General features: G+C 44.8%; 1 protein-coding gene across 2 annotated transcripts in view; it reads left to right on the top strand.

Annotated features, from left to right (window-relative positions):
• The window catches only part of PPM1J (protein phosphatase, Mg2+/Mn2+ dependent 1J), a 244,421-nt gene that overhangs the window by 155,022 nt on the left and 70,222 nt on the right, over positions 1-19,177 (top strand). For both annotated transcript variants that reach the window (XM_063955390.1, XM_063955391.1), the window contains 2 exons: positions 2,128-2,212; positions 5,194-5,312. In XM_063955390.1, coding sequence (XP_063811460.1) covers positions 2,128-2,212; positions 5,194-5,312 — 204 coding nt within the window. The remainder of the gene's footprint in view (positions 1-2,127; positions 2,213-5,193; positions 5,313-19,177) is intronic.

The following is a 19,177-nucleotide window of genomic DNA, read 5'->3' as shown; positions in this document are numbered from 1 at the left end:
GCTTGTCTAGCCAGATTGCTGCTCATCTTGAACATCTGCCCTGTCGTTATTAAAGGCAGTGCACCAAACCTGTTTCCATGACATGACGTCACTGTACACCTTGACAAGTTGGTGATAAATTTCAGCTGCTGAATGAATCTTAGCTGACCATAAATCTTAATTTGTGAAAGTAAGGGTATTCAGGAGCCACTCCGATTCCTACTGGAAAAATCGACATTTTTAATTGGATCTGCCAATGATTTTATGGGGAAACTTCCATAAACCAGGCAGGAATTGCAGAAAAGTGATTTTTTATTTTTTGGTCTTCTTGCCCGCTTTTCCTTTTATCAGTATCAGTAAATCCAAGTTAAAAAAAAATGTTATACTGATATGCAAAAAACATTGTTACAGTGATGATGGCAGACCCCTATCAAATCTGCTTCCTCATATCCTAGGGTTGATCAGCAAATCCAGGCCTGCAGATATGTGTGCGTAATGCTGGACATTCACTGTCAAATAAAATGTCTGCATTCCTCCACCGGGAAGGAACAGTGCAAATGTCAGACTGTTGAGATTTGCTTGGTCAATGATCGGATCTTTTGTACATGCTGGACTATTTCAGCATGTCCGACCATTGTTAATTAGTAGTGGCCACACACTATAGGATTATAGACTTAATCAGTCGATAATTGCATCATGTATAACACCTGTGCACAATGAAACTTGTGGGGATGTATTTTTTATCCTTGAGTGTAATTGTGTGTACACACGATGAGATTTTTTCTTACGATTTTGACTATATAGTCAAAATCATAAGAAAAGTTAGTGCAGATCGCAAGGTGAAAGTCACGCGGTCGGCATTGCAAGCCTAGATAGACTGTGCAGGCAAGTCAATTTTGGCTATCTCGTAGAAAAGATAGTAGTCAAAATTGACACTTAGCCAAAATCGCACATAGGGGGTAATTCTGAGTTGATCGCAGCAGCAAGTTTGTTAGCAAATGGGCAAAACCATGTGCACTGCAGGGGAGGCAGATATAACATTTGCAGAGAGAATTAAGATTTGGGTGGGTTATTTCGTTTCTGTGCAGGGTAAATACTGGCTGCTTTATTTTTACTCTGCAATTTAGATTTCAGTTTGAACACACCCCACCCAAATCTAACTCTCTCTGCACATGTTATATCTGTCCCCCTGCAGTGCACATGGTTTTGCCCAACTGCTAACAAATTTGATGCTGCAATCAACTCGGAATTAGGCCCACAGACAGTATCGCAAGCACAGACATGTGCTTGCGATACCGAACTAGTCCCTATCGCACAGTGAGAATTGGGGTTAGCCCGAATCTCACCGTGTGTATAAACCTTTAATCAGGACAGCTCATTTGAAACTAAAGGATGAGGCTCCCATATCCGCAATGCTGGGGGCCAGAAGTATTTTAAATTTCGAATTTTTCCTTGTTTTGGAATCTTTGCATACCATAATGAGATATCTGAAGGATGTAACCCAAGTCCAAACACAAAATTCACTTATGTTTCATACACACACAACCCGAAGGTCATTTTATAAAATACTTTTCATCATTTTGTGCATGAAACAAATTTTGTACCATCAGAAAGTAGAGGTGTCAGTCACTATCTCAGTCTAGCTCAATAAATGACGTATTTCAGAATATTCTGTGTTTTGGAAATTTGGATATGGGAAACGCAACCTGTATCTTTTTTTACAAATAGAAGTTCCCTTGATTTATTCAGCAAGAAAATTCCTACAAAACATAAGTTATTTTAAAGTATATTATTCCTTAAATGATGATGGATGTAACGCTCCTACTGTAGCTATCTGAAAGGTGTGGGTGCCACAATCTTGCTTTCTTAGGTGACCAAATTGTGCACTGTATTTCTCACCATAAGATACTTGAAAAATGTCATGCTGTACAAGCCGATAAGAATTATCCCCAGAGCGGCAGCTGAAAGATTTGTCAATTTATTGGCACTTCTCAGCGCAGAAGTATTTTTTTCCATTTATCAGTGTGAAAGCCGGATATATTTATAGAAAATAGAACATTGTTACTTTGGTCTTCTTTCAGTATTACTATAAAGGCTTCATTCAGTGCAGTGCTTCATTTATGCGGCCTTATCATTTTGTGATTGCAGAGCTATAATCATCCGACAGGGGAAAACCATTTCAATGTCACAAGAGTTCACTCCTGAAACTGAAAGGCAGAGGCTGCAATTCCTGGTAAGAACACAATGTGCTCACTCACCATGTAAAATCATAATGCACCAACTCTCGTCATTGGTGAGCATATCAGTTATGTCAGAATACAGTAGTCTCTTATTTCTCTACAATTCCTCACAGCATTAAGTTCTTTTAAGTGTTTAAATACAGGATGGCATACCTTTTCTACTACAAACAGGGCGCTAATATTTTTCAATTAAAAAAGTTTGTCATGTTGTTATTATTATTACTATTATTATTATTATTATTATTATTATTTTTTTGTTCTCTCATTTCATTGAGTACTGATACAGATGTGTCCTCATACACTATTGCTGCAGTCGCGCCAAACAGCCTCATTCTGCATGGCAGGTCCCGTGTAACTCTTATTCACCGAAATAAGCATCTTAGTTGCAACGCGATGCAGGAGACTGTACTGATTAGTTGGATATGCGGCACTTGTATATCTGTGTGCAACTGAGTCTTAGGGGGTTATTCAGGTTTGTTAGCAAACCAAAAAAGCACACTAATGGGCAAAACCATGTGGCACTGCAGGTGGGGTAGATGTATCATGTGCAGCGAGAGTTAGATTTGGGTGAGTTATATTGTTTTTTGTGCAAGATAAAAGCTGATTGGCTAGTACTTTATCTCCATCCACGTTATCTCCATTCAATGCTTAGTAAATAGACCCCTCAATCTGTATATGTGCTACGATTCAGCGACCGCAGCTTTTTCCATGCCATGTTCCGTTGTGCATTGTATATAGACTCAGTTGCACACATATATACAAATGATGCGTAGGAAATTAATCTATGCAGCTTCCTGGTGCTTCCTAGTCGCATCACATTGCAACTAAAGCTGGGCACACACTCGTACAGTTATCTGGCAGATCATCTACCAAATCTGGCTGGTTGGAATGAAAATCTGGTAATGGATAAAGAGCAAGTGACAATCGACTCACTCATACAAATTGGTGGAATCTGTACATATTATACTGTCAAAAGTGATCATCTCAATTGACAAACTGTAAAATCTGTTATTCTAAGTCAGTTTTAGGCAATTTGTAAACTACAAGTTCCAGCATGACCTTCAACCAGAGGTGAGATTATACTTAAATAATCGATGGCTTCAATATCTAAAGTCCCAGAAAGCCTTGCAAGCCAGATATTGTGTAAGCTGTGTGTGGTATGGTGGAACTCGTAGTTGCACAATAGCAGTCAATGCTGAATGAGGGCCAATGTCTGGCATTGCCGCCAGGGGAAGGGGAGTTACCCCCCCCCCCTATATCTTTCTCTCCCCCCACCCCCTTTATATACCCCATATCATCTTTCTCACAATTTTTATCACTCTTCAGAGTGTGTATAGATAGATAGATAGATAGATAGATAGATAGATAGATAGATAGATAGAGTGTGGATCATAGGGTTGACCACACTTAGGTCGACCAATATTGGTCAACAGTGACTAGAATGCACATATATTGGTAAGCTGCTCAATCAGATTGTGATGTCACTCAGGTGCTAAAAGGGAGGGATAATTCTGTGTAAGAAAAAACATTTTGTTATCCCTAATGCACACTGAGTGAAAAATACTACATAATAATCAGATAATACGGAGATCTTAGTTGCGTATATCTGCAGATATAGCGTTAAGCCCCCAGACCGATCGGCAAGGCTTCTCCGTCACTGGGGGTCCCTAATACTAGTGACTAGGTCGACACCTAAAATAGTTCGACACAGTCATTAGATCGACACGGACAAGGTCGACAAGAGGGTTTTTGTAAAAAAAACAATTGGTGTTATTTTCTTCGTAAAGTGACCGGGAACCCCAATTAGTGCACTGTGTCCCCTCGCATGGCGAGCGAAGGCAAGGTGCCTTGCTCCGCTACCGCTGCGCTTGGCACAGGTTACTATTCCCAATCGTACTCCACGTGGATCGTAAAGTATGAAAAAGTTAAACAAATGAAAAAATATGTGAAAAACTCATGTCGACCTTTTTCCGTTTTGACCTAATGACTGTCAACCTAAGTGTGGTTGACCTAGAAACCGGATACCATAGCTACATAGATAGCAAGCCTAGCCTCCCCGAGGGACAAAGCAGCGGAAAGCGGAGACTGATTAAATCAGTTGATTATGTAAAGCTTACAATGCAGCCAACATTTCGGTGGGAACGCATGCCCCGATTTCAAGGTGTACACAGAGTCTTGGAAGTGATGATATGGCTCCCACAGTGCCCTGATCTCAACAGCATTGTGTCTGTCTGGGATTCCATGAAGTTACAGAAGGATTTGAGCAAGTCTTCATCTACAGAAGATCTGTGGTGAGTTCTCCAAGATGTTTGGAACAACCTCTCTGCTGAGTTCCATCAAAAACTGTGTACATGTGTACCTAGTAGAATTTCTGCTGTTTTGAAGGCAAAGTGTGGTAACACCAAATATTGATTTCATTTAGATTTATCTTCTGTTCATTCACCTTGCATTTTGTTAACTGATAAAAATAAACTATTGCACTTTACACAATGTTTGTATCTTACACCAAGTATAGGCTGGCGCACTGGGGATCATGACGCGTAGGAGATCAATCATACGGACAGTGGGGTTCAACTCTGCATACAGATGACATTTTTTTTTTTCCTATGCAGGCAATGTGGTAGCATATACGACAGATATGCATTCATCTCTGCATCAAGGTCTTTGTTAGCAACTATAGATCCCTACACATCCAGATCTGAGACCTAGGTTTATTCTGGCAATAATATAAATAAAAACAATTCAGAATTACTCAGTGACATATTGATGGGGGAAGGGGTTCGCAGAACTGTAGGAAGGGGTGCCACGCCTATGTGGCACTTGAGTCTGTCTAGCTGTCTGTGTCACTGGCATGTTGGGGTGGGGGCACACTGGGACATACTTGGGTGTGGGAAATCTGTTAGGTATGCCTCTGGATTTCCTGTATTTGCAGGTACAGCATACATTGTAAATAAGTGACATATTTTCTTTCCAGGCTACCTTGAAGCCAGAGCTGTTGGGAAACGAGTTTACTTGCCTGGAGTTCCCACGAAGGATACAGCAGAAAGAACTAGGGAAACGAATGTTGTATCGCGACCACACCATGACAGGCTGGTAATATATACTTTATATATTTGGTTTAAGCCCATAGTGAGAGTATCGTTAAAATATTAGTTTTCTTACACTGTATAAAATCAAAGGACTATTTGACCCTGAATGGAATTTTTTTTACTTAAATCCAAAATGTCAAATTAAGAGTCTGATACAATTAGCTGCAAGGCTCCATAGAAAGCTTGTACATTATGTTTCTGGGCACATTACCGGCAAACTGAAATGTCACAATGCAGCATGTTAGCGACAATATGTCTGCTTCTTGTGGGCATTGCCTAGTAGTTTCCTGCCCATTTCTCATACGTCCTAGAGGATGCTGGGGTCCACTTCAGTACCATGGGGTATAGACTGTTCCGCAGGAGCCATGGGCACTATAAGACTCTTTCAGAGTGTGAACTGGCTCCTCCCTCTATGCCCCTCCTTCAGACCTCAGTTTAGAAAATGTGCCCAGGCAGACTGGTCGCACTCTAGTGGAGCTCTACTGAGTTTTCACTAAAAGACTTTATGTTAGGTTTTTTATTTTCAGGGAGGCTGCTGAACACTAGCTGCGGCTATGCGCTCACTCCCACAGCATGCCGTCACCCCCCTAACAGAACCAGAAGTCAGAAGACTGGTGAGCAGTATTACCGGATGTCTGCAGAGAGGGATCTCCGTTCATCGTGATGGCATAAGGTACCGTGCTATCCATAACACAGTGCACAGCAGGGCGCGGGGGGGGGGGGGGGGGGGGGGTAGCGCCCTGCATGAAACCTACTCTCACTGGCAAAAGGTGGCATATGATGCTATGGCACAGTCCTACAACCCCGCCAGTATAAATATCTAGTTCAATACCTAAGGAAGAACGCGCCATTGCAGGGGGCGGGACTTCTTCCTCAGGCAGCCAGCACACTGCTCAGCGCCATTTTCTTCCAGCAAATAGCAGGGGAAGAAACGCTGATCCTCCTCTCAACTTCTGATTCTAGTATCAGGGTGCAAAAAAAAGGGGGGGGGGGGGGAGTGTATATTGTGGTACTATAACCTATTATTGGCAATATATATAGCACGGAAAGTCTCTGTGTACAAAGTACGCGACACAGGGATTTTTGTCTCTGTGTACAAAGTACACGACACAGGACTGGCAATTCCTTTCTGTGTCCCTCTGACAGACTTTACTGTGGGTCTATCCCCTATAAGCCGCGGAGTGTCTGTGGTGTGATTGTGCACGTGTGTGACATGTCTGAGGCAGGGAGCTCTTCCTCTGTGGGAGCCATTTTAGGGACACAGAGTTGTAATGTGGTGGGGCTGCCGTCACACCAAGAGCCTGATTGGGTGAAAGAATTACGTGATAGTGTGAATCATATCAGTAAGAGATTGGATAAGTCTGAGTCTCGTGCAGAAAACTGAAAAAAATCTGTTGAAGATGTGATTTTTAATAGTTCTGCCTTTTCATCCACAGGGGACCCCTCTGGGTCACATAAAAGGTAATTTGCACAAGTAGTACAAACTGATACCGACGCGGACTCTGATTCCTGTGTCGACACTAGTGATTCCAGGTGAATAGATCCAAAGTTAGCGAAAAACATTCAATACATGATTGTTGCTATAAAGGAGGTGTTAGAAGTTACGGAGGTCCCTCCTCTACCACAGGAGAAGGCTTACTTTCATAAAGGAAAGTAAATTAATGTAACTTTCCCTCCATCTCATGAGCTGAACAGTCTCTTTGAGGGAGTCTGGTTTAACCCGAACAGATATTTCAGATTCCCAAAAGAATTAAGGCAGCTTACCCTTTCCCTGCAGAGTACAGGAAAGGGTGGGAGTCACCCCTCATTTTACACAGTACCCTGTCACGGTTAACTAACAAGGTGATTTTCCCTGCACCTGGGACGGCTTCACTTAAGGAGCCGGCAGACCACAAGTTAGAGAATACGTTGTAATCTATTTATGTGGCCAATGGGACACTACTGAGGCCTACCATTGCCTGTGCGTGGGTGAGTAGTGCTATTGAAAAGTGGTCAGAAAACTTGTCATCAGACATTGACACAATAGATAGAGACGAGATACTCCTAACGTTAGGGCATATCAAAGACGCTGCTGCGTACATGCTAGGAGCCATGAAAGCTATTGGTCTTTTGGGATCAAGAGCCGCTACCATGGCGATTTCAGCACAGAGGGCGTTGTGGATTCGCCAATGGAATGCTGGCGCAGATTACAAAAGGAATATGGAGGCTCTCCCGTATGAAGGTGAGGCCTTGTTTGGAGATGGGCTGGATAGGTTAGTTTCTGCGGCTACCGCAGGTAAGTCGTCATTCTTGCCTAATGCTCCTGCGCCGGCGACAAAGACACATCACTCTCAGATGCAGTCCTTTCGACCCAATAATTACAAAGGGTAAAAGTTCACCTTTCTTTGCGGGTAAAAGAAGGGGAAAAGAGAAATAAGTCCACAGCGTCTTCAGGATCACAGGAGCAGAAATCAACCTCCGCCTCTACCAAATCTTCAGCGTGACGCTGGGGCTCTATTGCGGGAGTACGCTGAGGTGGGGGCTAGTCTGAAACTCTTCAGTCAGTTCTGGGTTCAATCTGGCCTGGACCCGTGGGTCTTACAAATAGTGTCCCACGGTTACAAACTGGAGTTTCAAGACATACCCCCATGCTGATTTTTTCAAATCGACCTTACCAGCTTCTATCCCAGACAGGGAAGTGGTAGCAGCAACAATACAAAAAAAAAATTGTGTCAGGATCATGTCATTTTCCTGGTTCCCTTGTTACAACAAGGAGAGAGGTTTTACTCAAGCCTATTCCCAGTTCCGAACCCGGACGGTTCGGTCAGACCGATTCTAAACCTGAAAGCTCTGAATCTTTACCTGCAATGGTTCAAGTTCAAGATGGAATCTCTGAGTGCAGTGATTTCCAGTCTGGAGGAAGGGGACTTCATGGTGTCGGTGGACATAAGAGATGCCTACTTACATGTTCCCATTTATCCTCCACATCAAGCTTATCTGAGATTTGCGATACAGGATTGTCATTACCAATTTCAGACATTGCCGTTCGGACTCTCCACGGCATCGAGGGTGTTCACCAAGGTGATGGCGGAGATGATGGTCCTCCTTCGACAGCAAGGAGTCAATATAATTCCTTACCTGGACGATCTCCTGATAAAAGCGAGGTCCAGGGAAAGGTTGGTGCAGAACATTGCACTCTCTCTGACAGTGCTTCAACAACACGGTTGGATCATACATTTTCCAAAGTCACAGTTGGAACCAATGACAAGATTGTCCTTTCTGGGGATCATACTAGACACGGAAGTACAGAGAGTATTTCTTCCAGTAGAAAAGGCTCTGGAAATCCAGAGTATGGTCAAACGAATTCTGAAACCAACAAGAGTGTCGATTCATCATTGCACTCGGTTGTTGGGAAATATGGTAACGGCCTACAAGGCCATACAGTTTGGCCGATTCCATGCCAGAGTATTCCAGTGGACCTGTTGGACAAGTGGTCCGGATCCCATCTCCACATGCGTCAGAGGATAATCCTGTCATTCAAAGCCAGAATTTCGCTCCTGTGGTGGCTACACAGTTCTCACCTACTAGAGGGACACAGGTTAGGGATTCAGGACTGGGTCCTAGTAACCATGGATGCAAGTCTCCGAGGCTGGGGAGCAGTCACACAGGGGGAAAGCTTCCAAGGAAGATGGTCAAGTCAAGAAACTTGTCTTCACATAAACGTTCTAGAGTTGAGAGTCATTTACAACGGCCTTCTACAAGCGGTGCATCTTCTTCAAGATCAACCCGTACAGATCCAGTCGGACAATGTAACAGCAATCGCGAACATAAACCGTCAGGGCGGAACGAAAAGCAGAGCGGCAATGGCAGAGGTGACAAAGATCCTCTTCTGAGCAGAAAGACATGCAAGAGCTCTGTCGGCAATTTTCATTCCGGGAGTGGACAACTGCGAAGCAATCTTCCTCAGCAGACACGATCTCCATCCAGGAGAATGGGGCCTCCACAAAGAAGTCTTCGCAGAGGTGACAAGTCTTTGGGGGGTTCCTCAAGTAGACATGATGGCATCTCGTCTCAACAAGAGGCTTCAGAAATATTGTTCCAGGTCGAGAGAACCTCAAGCAATAGCAGTGGATACACTAGTGACCCAGTGGGTGTTTTGGTCCGTGTATGTCTTCCCTCCACTTCCACTCATACCGAAAGTTCTCAAGATTGAGACTTACCGCGGCTACGTTTGACAGCATGGCTGTTGAGCGCCGGATCCTAGCCCAAAAGGGTATTCCTAAAGATGTCATTCCCACTCTTATTCAGGCCATAAAAGGAGTAACGTCTAGACATTACCACCGTATTTGGAGAAAATATGTGTCTTGGTGTGAAACCAAGAGGATTCCAACGGAAGGTTGTCAGTTAGGACGTTTTCTCCATTTTTCTGCAGGCGGGTGTGGATGCTGGCCTACGATTGGGTTCAATCAAGGTCCAGTTTTCGGCCTTGTCCATTTTCTTTCAGAAACAATTGGCCTCCTTTCCAGAAGTTCAGACGTTCAGACGTTCGTGAAAGGGGTTCTGCTCATCCAACCTCCATTTGTGCCTCCTGTGGCACCATGGGATCTTAACGTGGTGTTGCAGTTCCTTCAATCGGATTGGTTTGAACCTCTCCAGGAGATAGAGTTGAAATTCTCACTTGGAAAGTGGTTATGCTGTTGGCCTTGGCATCCGTAAGGAGGGTGTCTGAGTTAGGGTTCTTGTCTCACAAGAGCCCTTACTTGATCTTCCATGAAAATAGGGCTGAGTTGAGAACTCGTCAGAATTTTCTTCCAAAGGTGGTTTCTTCTGTCCATATAAACCAACCTATTGTGGTGCCAGTGGCTACTGACACCTTCGCTGGTTCGAAGTCTCTGGAGGTGGTCAGAGCTTTGAGTATTTATATCGCAAGAACAACTCGGATACGGAAAACAGAGGCTCTGTTTGTCCTGTATGCTCCTAACAAGTTTGGGTGTCCTACTTCTAAGAGGATTATTGCGCGCTGGATCAGAGGTACGATTCAGCACGCTCATTCCACGGCAGGTTTGCCGATACCGAATTCAGTGACTGCCCATTCTACTAGAAAGGTGGGCTCATCCTGGGCGGCTGCCCGGGGGGTCTCGGCATTACAGCTTTGCCGAGCAGCTACTTGGTCAGGGACAAACACGTTTGCTAAGTTTTACAAGTTTGACACCTTGGCCGATGAGGACCTAAAGTTTGGTCAATCTGTGCTGCAGAGACATCCGCACTCTCCCGCCCGTACTGGAGCTTTGGTATAACCCCATGGTACTGAAGTGTCCCTAGCATCCTCTAGGATGTATGAGAAAACAGGATTTTAATACCTACCAGTAAATCCTTTTCTCCTAGTCCGTAGAGGATGCTGGGCACCCAGCCCAGTGCGTACTTTACTTTCAGTTGTTAATTTGTTGAAAATGTTTTCAGCATGTTTGCTGTAATGTTCATGCCCGTTAGCATGTGTTTTGTTGAATGCCATGTTGTGCGGCATGGTTGAAGTGTGAGCTGGTATGAATCTCACCATTAACTTAAAAGTAAATCCACTTCTCGAAATGTCCGTCTCCCTGGGCACAGTTACTATACTGAGGTCTGGAGGAGGGGCATAGAGCGAGGAGCCAGTTCACACTCTGAAAAAGTCTTAAAGTGCCCATGGCTCTTGCGGAACTGTCTATACTCCATGGTACTGAAGTGGACCCCAGCATCCTCTACGGACTAGGAGAAAAGGATTTACCGGTAGGTATTAAAATCCTGTTTTCAAACTTGTTTATAATGTCCTGCCCGCACTGAACATGGCTTGGACTGTTTAATCAAAGCTCTTTTTGTACTGTGAGGCGATTCTCGTGTAACAAGACGCTCAGGGTGGTGCCAAAGGGATTAAGGGAAAAAGAGAATGGGGGGTAATTCAGAGTTGATTGCAGCAGCAAATTTGTTAGCAGTTGGGCAAAACCATGGGGGTCATTCCGAGTTGATCGCTCGCTAGCTAGGTTTAGCAGCCATGCAAACGCTATGCCGCCGCCCACTGGGGAGTGTATTTTAGCTTAGCAGAAGTGCGAACGCATGTGCAGCTGAGCTTTGCAAAAAAAGTTTGTGCAGTTTCAGAGTAGCTCTGAACCTACTCAGCGCTTGCGATCATTTCAGCCTATTTGTGTCCGGATTTGACGTCATACACCCGCCCAGCTACGCCTGCTTTTTTTCAGACACGCCTGTGTTTTTGCAAACACTCCCTGAAAACGGTCAGTTGACACCCAGAAACGCCCCCTTCCTGTCAATCTTCTTGCGGCCGTCAGTGCGACTGAAAACTTTGCTACAACCGTGCACAACCACAACGGGCATTGTACCCGTACGATGTGCGTGTGCATTGCGGCCCATACGCATGCGCAGAAATTCAGATTTTTAGCCTGATCGCTGCGCTGCGAACAACAGCAGCTAGCGATCAACTTGGAATGACCCCCCATGTGCACTGCAGGGGAGGCAGATATAACATGTGCAGAGAGAGATTTGGGTGGGGTGTGTTCAAATTGAAATCTAAATTGCAGTGTAAAAATAGAGCAGCCAGTATTTACCCTGCACAGAAACAATATAACCCACACAATTCTAACTCTCTCTGCACATGTTACATCTGCCCCACCTGCAGTGCACATGGTTTTGCCCAACTGCTAACAAATTTGCTGCTGCGATCAACTCTGAATTACCCCCAATGACCGCTCTAGAGAATGGCAGTAATTTAAGCACATAACAAGAATTTATTTACAAATCCCTTAATCTTTGCAAGGACAAGGGAAAAGTAAACAAATGTAAGGTTAAATTCCCTTTAATCTCCGTTACTGCAGTACAAACCAATGGTTCTCAACTATATAGTGGCACACCCTTAAACTGTGCGGATTTTCTACCTCTCCAGATCTACTTGTAGGTATAATAATAAGTAGCCCATGCAAAGCCCTTAATCCCTGATCAATACACCTGTGCTTCGGTGACTTGAAAAATGTGTGCTCCATGCATAGCAGATAAATCCCATTTACCCCACCAGATTTAAATGTTTACTAATGTGTTTACTAAATTGGCTGTCGCCCTATTTGTATATATGTAATGCAGATATTAAGGGATGAATGTGTAATAAAGGTGGCCATCCACTACTCAGACTTGTCTGAACTGCAGATAGCATCAGATTTCTCTTGAACTCTCCCGGGAGAGTCCCGGGAATTGGATCAGACCCTGGCTTTAATTTTAATTACATTCACTTCAGATATATCTGATGCGATATATCATGTGCCAGATCGCATCAGATATATCTGATGCACACATGCTACATGCGATTGATCTGATGCTGCTGCTGCCGCTGTTCCCCCTCTTGGTGGGTGGGAGTGGCTAGGGAGATGCCAGTCAAGTGACGCTTCAGATGAATCTGATCAGATACATCTGAAGTAAAAAAAACAATCCGATGTGCACCTGTTTTCTTCAGATTCAGATAAATAGTTGGGGCAGCCTCAGAGATCTGTAGTTCAGATATATCTGACACGGGAGTGCGCATCGGATCGGAAGAGCCATCCGATGTGACACTTTTCTTCAGATATGACGGTCAGATGTGTCGAAATCTGAAGAAAACTGCCCAAATCGGACTAGTGGATGGGGGCCTTAAAAGTATTGCTGTGATAGGATTTACCACATACTTGCCTACCTGACCCTCTCCATGAGGGAGAAAATGATTGCCATCACCTGTGGTGAGCTAGTTAATTGATAAGAAAGGTTTTTCACCACAGGTGATGGCAATCATACATTACCAGGAAAGTCCAGGAACAGAGCATTTTCTCCCTCATGGAGAGGGTCAGGTAGGCAAGTATGATTTACCATGAATCTGACTGTGCTAGTTAGCCTCACTTTCCACAAGATTTGTCATATATTGCCTTCTTTTTCCCATAATCCCCTTATCTCAAACCAGAGCCCTCTTATTAATGCACACTAATACTCTCTTCAACAAGACCTAGTATGGAGGAATATGTGTGACATCATTTTGGGCACTCTATTATATTAATGAAGGGATTACAGTTTTAATTGGATTTAGAAAGACTGATTAAATATATATAAATCTTTTCCACCAAGAACTATATTTTATCTTAAATTCTTTATACAGCACACTCTTCTTGGTGCCATTGATATTGATTGTTCTCTGAAATGGGTTACGTGTGTTGTATATGACAGGAACCAGCATGTAAATCTCTGCAGTCTTGTTCACTTACCTATGAACAGAGAAACAGGGAAATGTATAAATTATGGCACATGGGGAACATACGCTTAAAGCCATCACATCAGATTATAACGCTCACGAAGGAGGCGCATCTTTTGCACCTGCTATGGAACAAGTGTAAATACATGCTGATTGTGATAACTTGTGGTAAACTAGGCGCAAATGCTGTTAATGCAGAAGCAGACACATCTAGCAAGGTGCAACTCCGGATATGTGCATGGGTGGTCTTCAGTATCCCGCGGCCGGAATCCCGGCGACCAGCATACCGGCGCCGGGATCCTGGCCACCGGCATGCTGACACATATTCTCCGTGGAAAAGTTCCTGACTTCTCCAGGGGCACCGCTGCTCCGTGCCTGAATCGCATCAATTTAGTATGATGAGTGCGATTCATGAAAGGACGGAAAGCACTGCTTTCCGTTTCTCCAGGGAGTTCAGCAATTTGAACTGCAGTGCGAATCTCCGGGGCTAGCTCCGCCCCCTGAACTCCCAGCAGCCTCCAGGGACCTCAGCCTGGGACCCGCCGGCTTCGCAGAGGGGACTGCATGAGAAGACAGCTCTGCTGGAGCCCTGGATACCAGATATGTATACATGAATTGCTACTTATCAAAGCTATATATTGCATCAAACTGATGTGATGTATAGTGATAGGTAACAATTCACTTTCATTTTTTTAATGACTGATACAGTACACAAAAAATATTTTCTTTTTTGCCACAGTGGGGAGTGATCTTAAAGCCCAGATGTCCCTTATCTTAAGTCAAGTAAAAAAAAAAAAGTGGACCCCTTATTTAATACGGTAGGTTCAGGGGTGTCGAGATTAGGAGAGTCGGTACTAATTACCCAGACCTACTGTAGCATTTTCTGAGAGGCCAAATGAGACCTAATGATGTTCCAACAAGCTGAGGAGGTGGAGAAATGTCCCACTCCGCAGCATATTTTTTATAGTTTTTTTTTTTCTAAATGGACGTGGCCATGCCCCCCTGGATTTTGGTCACGCCCCCTCTCCTCCCTGGCCCATAGTATTTCTTGACGGGTAAGGGTAGCTTTTCCAGTTTAAAAAAAAATGGTAGGCCATGTTGGGCTACTATATTTTTCCTACACATAGAAAATAATTGAATTGAGACGGTGAAGTTTCCTTTAAAAAAAATAAAAAATTCCTTAGCATTTTCAAGTGTAAACCTGCAAATAGAATTCCATATTTTGCTATTTCACAAAGGTTACTCTAGTTTCTTCACTTTCTTGAACTTCAGTAAAACTTGTCCATTTAGGTTACATTTTATTTTATGTGTTAGATTTAACAAAAGGATTAAATGTATTTTCTAAATTCATTTCTGAAATAATATCAAGGCATAAATTGTGTAGGTACTACATAAAAAAATAAACTGATATTAATGTTGATATGTGACAAGTGTATATGTTAAATAATAGCCTTTGCACAGGGGCGAGAATACTCTCAGCAGCGAAGGGGTTAAGGGAGCTGGAGTTGTTTTTAAATAAAATTATTATATAAGTTGAGTGTAGAGATAAGTTTTCAGTATTATTTTTTAATGAATACTGTTTGCAAGACAAGTTCTAAAAGGAATTGTAGACTGTTGGACAACATCCCATTTTTTATAACCTGCTAAATAGCAAATGTGTTTCCCTGGGCTCTCCACTGTCTCCGGTAACCAGTATTTGGGCCACTCTGTTGATGTGAAGGCAGCTACTGCAGCTCACAAAGTGGGATTCAGTCCATTCAACCAGTAATACTGATGATTCTAGTCCCCACTAGTAATTACAATGACTACCTTTATATAAACTGCTAGATTCGGATCCTGATTGGTGGTAATAATGGTAGGAGGGAAAGAACCACCCAGGTTTGTTATGTAGGGCTCAGGACATAAAAAGGGGAAATTGTCCAAAACAGGAACAACCCCTTTAACCTATTCCTGCCTTGGACTGATGTCAAGTCCAAGAAACGTTATACATTTTTATATATATATATATATATATATATATATATATATATATTTCTCTGACGTCCTAGTGGATGCTGGGAACTCCGTAAGGACCATGGGGAAAGCGGCTCCGCAGGAGACTGGGCACAAAAGTAAAAGCTTTAGGACTACCTGGTGTGCACTGGCTCCTCCCCCTATGACCCTCCTCCAAGCCTCAGTTAGATTTTTGTGCCCGAACGAGAAGGGTGCATACTAGGTGGCTCTCCTGAGCTGCTTAGAGTAAAAGTTTAAGTTAGGTTTTTTATTTTCAGTGAGTCCTGCTGGCAACAGGCTCACTGCACCGAGGAAGGTGATGCGGATTCCAAACGGCATATGGAAGTATTGCCGTATAAAGGGGAGGAGTTATTTGGGGTCGGTCTATCGGACCTGGTGGCCACGGCAACGGCTGGGAAATCCACCTTTTTACCCCAGGTCACCTCTCAGCAGAAAAAGACACCGTCTTTTCAGGCTCAGTCCTTTCGTCCCCATAAGGGCAAGCGGGCAAAAGGCCACTCATATCTGCCCCGGGGCAGAGGAAGGGGAAAAAGACTGCAGCAGGCAGCCTCTTCCCAGGAACAGAAGCCCTCCCCCGCTTCTGCCAAGTCCTCAGCATGACGCTGGGGCCTTACAAGCGGACTCAGGTACGGTGGGGGGTCGTCTCAAGAATTTCAGCGCGCAGTGGGCTCACTCGCAAGTGGACCCCTGGATCCTGCAGGTAGTATCTCAGGGGTACAAATTGGAATTCGAGACGTCTCCCCCTCGCCGGTTCCTGAAGTCTGCTTTACCAACGTCTCCCTCCGACAGGGAGGCGGTATTGGAAGCCATTCACAAGCTGTATTCCCAGCAGGTGATAATCAAGGTACCCCTCCTACAACAGGGAAAGGGGTATTATTCCACGATGTTTGTGGTACCGAAGCCGGACGGCTCGGTAAGACCTATTTTAAATCTGAAATCCTTGAACACTTACATACAAAGGTTCAAATTCAAGATGGAGTCACTCAGAGCAGTGATAGCGAACCTGGAAGAAGGGGACTATATGGTGTCTCTGGACATCAAGGATGCTTACCTCCATGTCCCAATTTGCCCTTCTCACCAAGGGTACCTCAGGTTTGTGGTACAGAACTGTCACTATCAGTTTCAGACGCTGCCGTTTGGATTGTCCACGGCACCCCGGGTCTTTACCAAGGTAATGGCCGAAATGATGATTCTTCTTCGAAGAAAAGGCGTCTTAATTATCCCTTACTTGGACGATCTCCTGATAAGGGCAAGGTCCAGGGAACAGTTAGAGGTCGGAGTAGCACTATCTCAAGTAGTACTACGACAACACGGGTGGATTCTAAATATTCCAAAATCGCAGCTGATTCCGACGACACGTCTGCTGTTCCTAGGGATGATTCTGGACACAGTCCAGAAAAAGGTGTTTCTCCCGGAGGAGAAAGCCAGGGAGTTATCCGAGCTAGTCAGGAACCTCCTAAAACCAGGCCAAGTGTCAGTGCATCAATGCACAAGGGTCCTGGGAAAAATGGTGGCTTCTTACGAAGCGATTCCATTCGGCAGATTCCACGCAAGAACTTTTCAGTGGGATCTGCTGGACAAATGGTCCGGATCGCATCTTCAGATGCATCAGCGGATAACCCTGTCTCCAAGGACAAGGGTGTCTCTCCTGTGGTGGTTGCAGAGTGCTCAACTTCTAGAGGGCCGCAGATTCGGCATTCAGGACTGGGTCCTGGTGACCACGGATGCCAGCCTGAGAGGCTGGGGAGCAGTCACACAGGGAAGAAATTTCCAGGGCTTGTGGTCAAGCATGGAAACGTCATTTCACATAAATATCCTGGAACTAAGGGCCATTTACAATGCCCTAAGTCAAGCAAGGCCTCTGCTTCAGGGTCAGCCGGTGTTGATCCAGTCGGACAACATCACGGCAGTCGCCCACGTAAACAGACAGGGCGGCACAAGAAGCAGGAGGGCAATGGCAGAAGTTGCAAGGATTCTTCGCTGGGCTGAAAATCATGTGATAGCACTGTCAGCAGTGTTCATTCCGGGAGTGGACAACTGGGAAGCAGACTTCCTCAGCAGACACGACCTCCACCCGGGGGAGTGGGGACTTCACCCAGAAGTCTTCCACATGATTGTGAACCGTTGGGAAAAACCAAAGGTGGACATGATGGCGTCCCGCCTCAACAAAAAACTAGACAGATATTGCGCCAGGTCAAGGGACCCTCAGGCAATAGCTGTGGACGCTCTGGTAACACCGTGGGTGTACCAGTCAGTGTATGTGTTCCCTCCTCTGCCTCTCATACCCAAGGTACTGAGAATCATAAGAAGGAGAGGAGTAAGGACTATACTCGTGGCTCCGGATTGGCCAAGAAGGACTTGGTACCCGGAACTTCAAGAGATGCTCACGGAGGACCCGTGGCCTCTACCTCTAAGAAAGGACCTGCTCCAGCAGGGACCCTGTCTGTTCCAAGACTTACCGCTGCTGCGTTTGACGGCATGGCGGTTGAACGCCGGATCCTGAAGGAAAAAGGCATTCCGGATGAAGTCATCCCTACCCTGATCAAAGCCAGGAAGGATGTAACCGTGCAACATTATCACCGTATTTGGCGTAAATATGTTGCGTGGTGTGAGGCCAGGAAGGCCCCTACAGAGGAATTTCAACTGGGTCGTTTCCTGCATTTCCTGCAAACAGGACTGTCTATGGGCCTAAAATTAGGGTCCATTAAGGTTCAAATTTCGGCCCTGTCGATTTTCTTCCAGAAAGAACTGGCTTCAGTTCCTGAAGTTCAGACGTTTGTCAAAGGGGTACTGCATATACAGCCTCCTTTTGTGCCTCCAGTGGCACCTTGGGATCTCAATGTAGTTTTGGGGTTCCTAAAATCACATTGGTTTGAACCACTCACCACTGTGGACTTAAAATATCTCACATGGAAAGTGGTAATGCTGTTAGCCCTGGCTTCAGCCAGGCGTGTCTCAGAATTGGCGGCTTTATCCTATAAAAGCCCTTACCTAATTTTTCATACGGACAGGGCAGAATTGAGGACTCGTCCTCAATTTCTCCCTAAGGTGGTTTCAGCGTTTCACTTGAACCAGCCTATTGTGGTACCTGCGGCTACTAGGGACTTGGAGGACTCCAAGTTGCTGGACGTAGTCAGGGCCCTGAAAATATATGTTTCCAGGACGGCTGGAGTCAGAAAATCTGACTCGCTGTTTATCCTGTATGCACCCAACAAGCTGGGTGCTCCTGCTTCTAAGCAGACTATTGCTCGTTGGATTTGTAGTACAATTCAGCTTGCACATTCTGTGGCAGGCCTGCCACAGCCAAAATCTGTAAAAGCCCATTCCACAAGGAAAGTGGGCTGCCCGAGGGGTCTCGGCTTTACAACTTTGCCGAGCAGCTACTTGGTCAGGGGCAAACACGTTTGCTAAATTCTACAAATTTGATACCCTGGCTGAGGAGGACCTGGAGTTCTCTCATTCGGTGCTGCAGAGTCATCCGCACTCTCCCGCCCGTTTGGGAGCTTTGGTATAATCCCCATGGTCCTTACGGAGTTCCCAGCATCCACTAGGACGTCAGAGAAAATAAGAATTTACTTACCGATAATTCTATTTCTCATAGTCCGTAGTGGATGCTGGGCGCC

The sequence above is a fragment of the Pseudophryne corroboree genome, chromosome 2 (assembly GCF_028390025.1).
Source record: "Pseudophryne corroboree isolate aPseCor3 chromosome 2, aPseCor3.hap2, whole genome shotgun sequence".
Taxonomy (NCBI): Eukaryota; Metazoa; Chordata; class Amphibia; order Anura; family Myobatrachidae; genus Pseudophryne; species Pseudophryne corroboree.
Note: the sequence above shows the minus strand (reverse complement) of the source record. Positions and strands in the feature narration are given on the sequence as shown.